This window comes from Lingula anatina, chromosome 3 (genome assembly GCF_051362555.1).
Source record: "Lingula anatina isolate TDL-2025a chromosome 3, LinAna3.0, whole genome shotgun sequence".
NCBI classification, from domain to species: domain Eukaryota; kingdom Metazoa; phylum Brachiopoda; class Lingulata; order Lingulida; family Lingulidae; genus Lingula; species Lingula anatina.
In genome coordinates this window covers 14,521,757-14,530,005 of record NC_141769.1, presented here as the reverse complement: position 1 = coordinate 14,530,005, position 8,249 = coordinate 14,521,757, and the positions used below count along the sequence as shown (strand labels likewise).

Genomic DNA, 8,249 nt, shown 5'->3' with positions numbered 1-8,249 from the left:
TGTCGTGATTGCAATCAATCCTTTCGCAGATCCTCCTCATTTTATTTTTATGTGTTGTTCTAAATATAGGGGTTACAATGCTCGATAGAGAATAAGAGTGAATCACAGAACTGATGTCCTTGCTTGCTGACTTGAGTTCTAAGGAAACCATTCAGTTATCTACGTCAGCACATGAACCGTGTTAGAAGTGCGGTCCATGCGACATCAAATCTAGATAAAGTATAGTGTACCTACATGTAGATCGAGACTTAGGTCTCCACATTAAAACATTTGCAAAACATACAACGTCATGTGAACTTATTGGACACTCGCACACATACAGAATAGGTTCCACGTATACAGAGGTTTGGTCAGTTCCCACTGACAATCATTGTATAATAAGTTAATTCACTCACTCATCAAATGCTTGGCTTTGATCAATTTTCAAATACTATCGTACCAATTGATAATATATCCTATTTCCTGAGTGGATGACATTTCCGAAATTGTCTCTGAATCACTTGACGCTGTAAATTACTCAAATGTTAAATTTCAGAAAACGATGCGAAACGGTTGTATTCAGATATATTGTTAAAATAACACCAAAATGTGGACAACGATTGACAAAAAGAGTGTGTTCTGGTCATGATTACGTAAAATTATTAATATCAGTGTCCTGTTTTGCGTATTTCACAACATACATAAACATAAATGAAAAGCACGGTACGTCCTCATTAAAATGACAAAATGCCTTCCCAATCTTTGCCATTGACTTTGATCCCTTCTGGTATCTTCTACTTGAAAAGATACGGCATCGGTTTCCCCATACAACACCCATAGCCCAGGTCGTACGAATTGTCGGGCAGTGGCGGAAATTTTTCTCCACAGCTCAATTTGGCCACATCGCCTCGGCACCACATGGTTCCCGACCAGTAACATTGACCTCCCGCGGTGTGACAAGGGGATGTTCCTGTAAATATAGCGTGCTACCTTGATAGATCAGATTGACTCTATTCAAGTACACTAAATATATAATATGGGAACAAATAATAAATATTCAGCATTGCATACACATATACATTGTTAAGACCACTGAACCCCAATATACTGGATACATATCATTGTTATCATTTTCAGGTCGAATGTGTTTTACTGAATTATTTGGGTATCTCGAGTCCCTGGTCACCCCGTTTCAAGAATTTAAAAATTAGTTACCTTTCTCTCTCTCTCTCTCTCTCTCTCTCTCTCTCTCAAACACAAACACACACACATACACATACACACACAGTAGACTTACCGAACGGGTACACTACGGCCACCAGAACCAGTAAAGTTACTATTAATAAAACCTTTCCTTGATTCATAGCTGTTCCTGGAGTAGAGCTATCAAACGAAATATCATAAACTATATAACACTAAACGGGAAGACTCTCAATTAATGTATGTATCGTGCGGCATCCACGAACGCAACTGGACTAAACCGGGTTCGCCTTGGTTATGAAGAGTCCTAGGCCGTACAAGGAAATAAAATGGCTAATAAACAAATGCAGTTGAATTATACTACCGTGTAATTCGAGAGGAAGCGATGCTAGACAGTTATTGCTCCTAAACACGCTAAACGGATGTTGAGCCTAGCCAAATAGAGAAACATCCATTACTGGTAGGCACGCCGAACACATTTTGTTCACGTATTTGTTTATTTTTTGTACAAACAATCATAAGGATAGCGTGAGAAGGACAGTAAATGTAAACAATGTCAGCATTCTGTTGCATGAAGAAGATGGTTATGTCAATATTTACCGCTCGTGGCACAACACGGCTTTTTTTAAACTGACATTTCACGTGATATCAGATTTCAAAACTAAAAAATGTTTCGATGACAAAATGTAGAAATGAATTTTTCGCCTGCTTGAGTATAACCCCCTCTTCGTTCATATTTTTTAAAACAATACATACTCGGGGTGAAAGTATTTGTTTATTTATTTATTTATTTATTGTTACACATAGAAGTTATCCTTTATCTTGATCTTTCAACCACACCAATATGCAAAAATTAAGTCTATCAAATTGTTTAGGGCGAGGTTACAATACCCAAGGTTGTCTGACATACATGTACATCAATATGTACCCTTTCACTAACATCAAGACGCATTGGGTTCTCACATTTACAGAAGGGTTTCTTTATGTAAGATAGTTAATTCTAGGGGCTCTAATCTGACTCAGGAAAGTTTTGGTATCAGTTCGTTATTATGTCCAAGGTTCGAGTTATTCCCAGAGAGAAAAGTTACGGAATACTGCAGTATTATATGCCATTGCATATTGCATTAATTTCTTTTCGAAATCCGTATTAAGTCCATCCTTCGACAGAAAATAAACTGTAAACAATGAATGTGCAGCCTGAGCACCGATCTTTGTCTTAAGATTTCATTAATCATATAACACAAACGTTCTCCAAATATACTATAACTGGAGGAGTTCGCTGAGATGAAGCTGTCCGTTGGCTCCCAAGTATCGCGTAAACTCATAAAATGCTCTCTCTTCTTTAGTCCTGAGGATGTCAAGGAAGATAACATTCCTCTCTCTTTGTGAATCGCGACTCTTCACCGTCAGCACCTCTCGTTCAGAGAATATGCCCTCTTGCTGGAACCGTAGCAGGACGTCCCGCAAGCACGGCTCTGTGATATCGTCAACCAGCGCCTTCTGGTGAGCGCGGAGTGCTGCCTTATTGTACTCGGCCATGGGAGCAAATTCTGAAAGTAAACATGTACAAACAATAATTAAAATAGCGTCTAGTTGGGGCAAGATCTTTTTCGTAGACATAAGATTACTGTTACCCCTCTGGCGATTTTATTCGGTGTAAATGCACAAAAAAATGCACAAAATAGATTGTCATTGGCATTGAAAATTGTCATTTTTCACATTACAAAAAACTGATATTGCAATAAAATCACCAAGGGGCTAAGAACTTATCATCCAATTCTTATTTATGCAAACAAAAGAAACAACTAGTTCATTACCTGCCATGGCCGGTATCACCATGCTGGCGGGTATACACCTGTCAGGCACGGCATTGTCACACGGCACCGTAGAGTAGAAACCACGAGTTTCATTTGAGGGCCGTTCAAGGTCCAATATCTCGCCAGGGAAGACGGAAGGGTTTGGCAAGCATAGGCGCTCACAGTGGGGGCAGATTAGGTGCTTGGTGAAATGCAGTCCTGGCCAATCTCGAGTTTGGATTTTCAGCAAGTCGTTATGTGCATTTAACAGATGTTCCCACAACTGTGGTATTTTCTTTCCCCGAACGGAGATGGTGATAGTGCATTCTCTGCCACGCTGCTGGCGGAGAACCAGAATGCTGTTGGCTCCCAACTCTGCATACAAGCCATCTTTCCAATCTACCCTCCGCAACTTGAACAGCCCTAAGTGCCTATGTAGTCTGACTGAGAATTTTTCGTATACACCGCAAGGGCATCCATGATGGAACTGAAATCTCAGGCTTAATTGGTGCTTTTCATGGGAAATCTCGTGCGGCCATTTTGTTGAAAGATGCTCTGGTTTCCCTTCCGTCAACAAACAAGGGAAATGGTAGGCACTGTCTTTGCTCATAATGGATTTGCATGGTACCTCATAACACAGCTCCAATGATTTCAGCAATTCTGTCATTGTGTCAATGTCAAAATGGTTAAGGTTGAATGTCTTCCACAAATTCTTCAACAGATTTCTGGAGACGATTCCTCTTAAAGTGTAGTCGTCCATCTCCATCTGTGTAATTAAACCTTCCTGAAGAAAAAAGTTAACTCGAGCGTAATTATTGTGGTCCAGTACAACCCGTAGTAAGTCGGCAAGTAGTCGCTGTCTATGAAAAATGGTATTTTTCAAGGCAGGGTGCTTTTCGAACCAAATGATTTCTCCGCTGGAAGCAAGAAAGCACATAACATTATTAAATTCACTGCTCGCATTGGTAGGCGCCAAGTCTATGGTTACATCGTTCAACTTCATGAATTTCTGTCTAAGATAATCGTAGTCGATTGTGAGCAAGTTCCCTGAATCTTTTAGTATAGTGCTAGCTAAATCTAACCAGCGTTTTGGCAGTTCCACTTTCTTTGCCTCTGCTAATTTTATAAGATATATTTCTAGATCGCCAAACCCAAGCAATGTTTGTGAACTGACCATGAAAATTGGATGAGTTTTATTTTTAGTGCATTCACGTAGAGACTTCAGATTTTCATACTTGTCTCGATAAGCCTCCAGGAAAGGGAGATCGCAACGTCTGTTTCTACTAATCTGTTCCTCCAAATGTTCGATTTGTTGGTCCAGCAACATTTGCTTTTTCTCAGCTTGAGCCTGCATTCTTCGTTGTATACTGCAACGGATTTCATCAACTTTCACTTCATCGCACCTGTCAACATGTGTACCCAAAACCACCAAGTCTATACCAGGATATCTAGACTGAATCATGTCAATCCAGTCGCCAATGTTGTTCGTAAAGTCCTCTTCCGATAATGGATCATACTGAAGGGTGTTGAACACGATACATACAACACCGGCCTCTGAGATGAACAGCGGGTGCCCCACTCTGTACGATTGATGGCCGCCAAAATCGTTGATGTTAAATCGTATATGGTCCTCTGGGTTCCATGTGCCTTGCTCAACAACCGATGTTCTATCTACGGAAGAGGTTAAGGATGGCGTCCCAGATTGCAATGTTCTTGACAAGCTGGTCTTGCCTCGTGCCACCTCACCCAAGAAATTCAGTTGCAGGATACATGCCTTACTTGCTCTGGTTTCCAGCAGTGCGAACAAATACTGGAGAATTGCGTCAGTTCCATGCTGGCAAATTGTGGCAGGTGGTCTTACCATGCTGTCTTCCTCTAACAGTAACGACTTTAATTGCGTTAGTTGTGACATAGAAGACGGCAACTTTGTTACACCAGTCCATCTAATGTCAAATATCAACATATTGGTCAGTTTTGAAATATCATTTGGAATAACCTCTATTCTGTTACCAGAAATGTTCAAGGACTCAATTGATTGAAGAAAACAAACAGGCGTTGGGAATTCAAGGAAACTGTTCCTCGAAATATCAAGTGTTTTTAACTTTGACAGATTGGTCGTGGCTTCTGGTAGCGAAGATAATATGTTTCGCCACAGGTATAAAACTTCGAGATTCGGAATATTGCACACTTCCTCAGGAAATATCGTGAACTGATTGTCACTTAAACATAAACGTTTCAGTTTAGTCAGTTTTGACACATCTGGGGGAATGTTGTGTAAGTGGTTGCCGCTAAGATATATTGTTTCTAAATTCTCGTTATTGCATATAGAAAGAGGGAATTCATACAGGCTGTTGGCACAAATGTCTAAAACTGTGAGATTTTTGGCGTAACACAGAGAGATCGGTAGCGACGTCAAGTTGTTGCCTTGCAAGTAAAGTTCTTTTAGATTCTTACACCACCCAATCGTTGCTGGAAGTGCATTGAGTTCGGCAAAACTTGCACGCAACTCGGTCCAGCCTGCCAGGTCCTCCAGCCGCAACCGTTGTGGATCTTCTTCAAAACTGAGCTTATCATAGGATGGATCTAATATTCTTAGGTAATGCAACTTCTTATCTCTGTCAAAGAATACCATGATTTCAGCTTTTATGGTATTACTCAAAAATCATCAGCTGTGTCAGATATTGTCACCACGTCTTAGTTTTTAAACGGCTTATTTCTTTTTTAATTAGGTATTTTCTTAAAAATTCTGTTAGTGTTTTCCTCCACATATCGTTGAAGGGCCTGAAAGAACAGAACGACTGTTGTTAAAAACTATAAAGTTTAAACAATTTGAAACAAGCCGTTGCTTGAATTACTGGGATTAAATTTCTCTAAAATATTTTGATATAAAAAAAATTCACAAACGACGCGTATCCATTACAAAACCAATAGAAATTTGCCGATACTGTATGCTGATTTAAACAAAAACTTAATTCAATAAATTGTTAATTGAATTTCAACAAAGGCTGTTAAATAGCGTTCCTGTATGTAAGTATACAGTAGACAACATTACCAGTATAATTACGACTTAACTCTCTTTCAAAAATAGAAACTTAACTTCAGTGATACTGCCAAAGTTAGCATTTGTAAGGTGTAGTCTTAGTCTGTAGGGGAGACCGGGGCTAGTTGGCCCAGTTAGACACTTTTGGCCTTGTAGAGCCAACTAGGAGTGGGTTAGAGTAACAAAACCGGTTTCAAAGTAAGCCCTATGAACTAAGCTACGTATGCAACGTCATTATTTTTCAAATATAATGCCAAATGGCTCACAATTTGAAGAAAAACGCAGTTGACGTCAATGAATTAAGGCAAAATAAATGTTTTTCTACGGAAAGTCCAATGGATTTGCTTTTTAATACTTACAATCAACAGAATATTTCTGATATAAATTTTCAAAAAGACACCAGAGAGAAAATTTAAAAAAATCAATCAGACGGTAATAGACACCGGCAAGCTTTGTCAATTTCACCAACTTGTTTATTTCAAACAGCGTTGCGGGCAAAGGTTTGTGGGTAATATGAGGGTCCAACTTGCCCCGAGTCAAGGGGGCCAACTAGCCCCGGGTGCACATTATTTATTTTAAAGGATGGTAGCGATTTATGGTGCTAGCATGAGCAACGATGATACATCATTGTGAAACTTGAAACAATGAACTTCAGTTTGATGCCCTATACATATCTTATATTCGATCAAAAACCTATGAAAATAGATTTTGAAATCTCTTGAACAAAATTACTTTTAGGTGCAAAAATCGTTTATTTCGACTCACCGCCTAAGTAAAACTTTTTAACGTCTGACACTTCCTTAGCATTGTAGGCTACGGTCACTTTGCAAGAGTATGTGGCCAATTTTTTTACCTCGTAGTTACTTTTTCATAAATTGACTGGGGGCCAACTTACCCCGGGGTCCAACTAGCCCCGGTCTCCCCTACTTATAGACCAAAACAAAACAATTAAGTTTTTGGAGGCACTCTAGATCTTACTTGAGTTAGAAAATGTCCAAACATGACTTAATCATGAAAATTGGAACAAAAAAATATTTGTGCAAAAATTAATTCGGTCAAGCTGTGGGATATGAACAAAGCACCCTCACCATTTCCCAGAATTAATGACAATCACGCTCTCAAGTACTTAACTTAAATACACCCTGTTACTTACTAATTTGACCTCTTCATCCCATGACGCAACACTCCCCTGATATAACGCTATTTAAAAAGAGAGTAAGGATGGAAGGTAGAAAGGAGAGAGGGAAGGAAGGAGGGAAGCGGCTGAGGGAAGGACCCCAGCTTAGAGTGAGCGTGTGTGCGTGCGTGCGTGTGTGTGTGTGTGTGTGTGTGTGAGAGAGAGAGAGAGAGAGAGAGAGATACTGCATGTAACGTACCGTACAAATATCCCGGAAGTCCCTTCTCTGATATTAATAATGCAGCTCACGTATCAAAATACAGGGTGTGTAGTCTTGCAAATATTTGCAGTGAACAAGACACTCGCTTGAAAATTAGACGGCTGGTTAGAGACCCACTTCATCTAAGTATACAGTAAAAATATCTGTACCCACTACCGCAGTCTCGGGTTAGAGAGAAATTCTAGTCACTTTTGACCTCGCAAGTGGAATATTATTCGAGAATCAACATTTGCGACCTAGTTTTGGTGATAACACTGTGTGACACACACGACATCGAGTCGACGACGTGACCTAGTGAGTAGACTACCAAGTATTGCAGTTGAGAAATCCTGTCACATCTACTGCAATTGCCGTTCTGTGAACACCAAAACTTTTACTTGCCTTCTACGCCAACCTGCAGTAATCTCACACTTCTTTTGGGCTATTGAAAATAATGTGCCAATTAGAGTTTTCCACGAAACGTGTTATCATCGTACACTCTACCAGGGTGGCAGATATTATAAGTAAAATTTCCAAAAGCCAAAAGACAGGAAACCAAATGACCGTCTATTTATCTAAAGGCATATCTGTGAATGTCTTGTGAAAAAATCAATCTGTCGCCCTGGTAGAGGGTACAATCATCTACAATTGGTCAAAGTGTTTCTAAAGAAGTGAGCAGTATCCATGTTGATTTTTAAACAGATGTTTTTCAATGGCTGCAAATAGAGTTTTCAAAAATCAAAAGTGCACTTATGGCTTGAAATCTTCAACCCGGTTTGCTTTGATACCACGCCATGTGGTCCACGTGAGCCACTTTTGAATTCTGTTCTAAAATTACGTTTATGATACACGAATACT

The 8,249-nt window shown here is 39.7% G+C and overlaps 1 protein-coding gene across 3 annotated transcripts; it reads right to left on the bottom strand.

The window, feature by feature from the left end:
• Window positions 1-18: 18 nt before the first annotated feature.
• LOC106150503 (malignant fibrous histiocytoma-amplified sequence 1 homolog) lies at window positions 19-7,996 on the bottom strand. Of its 3 annotated transcripts, XM_087009911.1 has the most exons (5): window positions 7,392-7,996; window positions 4,211-5,756; window positions 2,997-3,892; window positions 1,277-2,729; window positions 19-949 (listed from the first exon to the last, which is right to left on the bottom strand). In XM_087009911.1, the coding sequence occupies exons 2-4, from the start codon at window positions 5,605-5,607 to the stop codon at window positions 2,440-2,442; spliced, it is 2,583 nt and encodes an 860-aa protein (XP_086866037.1). In that variant the 5' UTR covers window positions 5,608-5,756; window positions 7,392-7,996; the 3' UTR covers window positions 19-949; window positions 1,277-2,439. The 3 variants fall into 3 exon arrangements, with proteins under 3 accessions (XP_086866037.1, XP_086866035.1, XP_086866036.1); XM_087009909.1 differs by having other exon boundaries at window positions 2,997-5,756; window positions 7,392-7,994; XM_087009910.1 differs by lacking the exon at window positions 7,392-7,996 and adding an exon at window positions 7,169-7,366 and having other exon boundaries at window positions 2,997-5,756.
• Between the last annotated feature and the right edge of the window lie 253 nt (window positions 7,997-8,249).

Bases quoted from the DNA above. Each gene is read 5' to 3' on its own strand.
- LOC106150503 (XM_087009909.1), bottom strand. From the start codon at position 5,607: ATGGTATTCTTTGACAGAGATAAGAAGTTGCATTACCTAAGAATATTA. The intron at 2,730-2,996 runs GTAATGAACTAG...GTTTACTTTCAG, and splicing joins GGTGATACCGGCCATGGCAG to AATTTGCTCCCATGGCCGAG.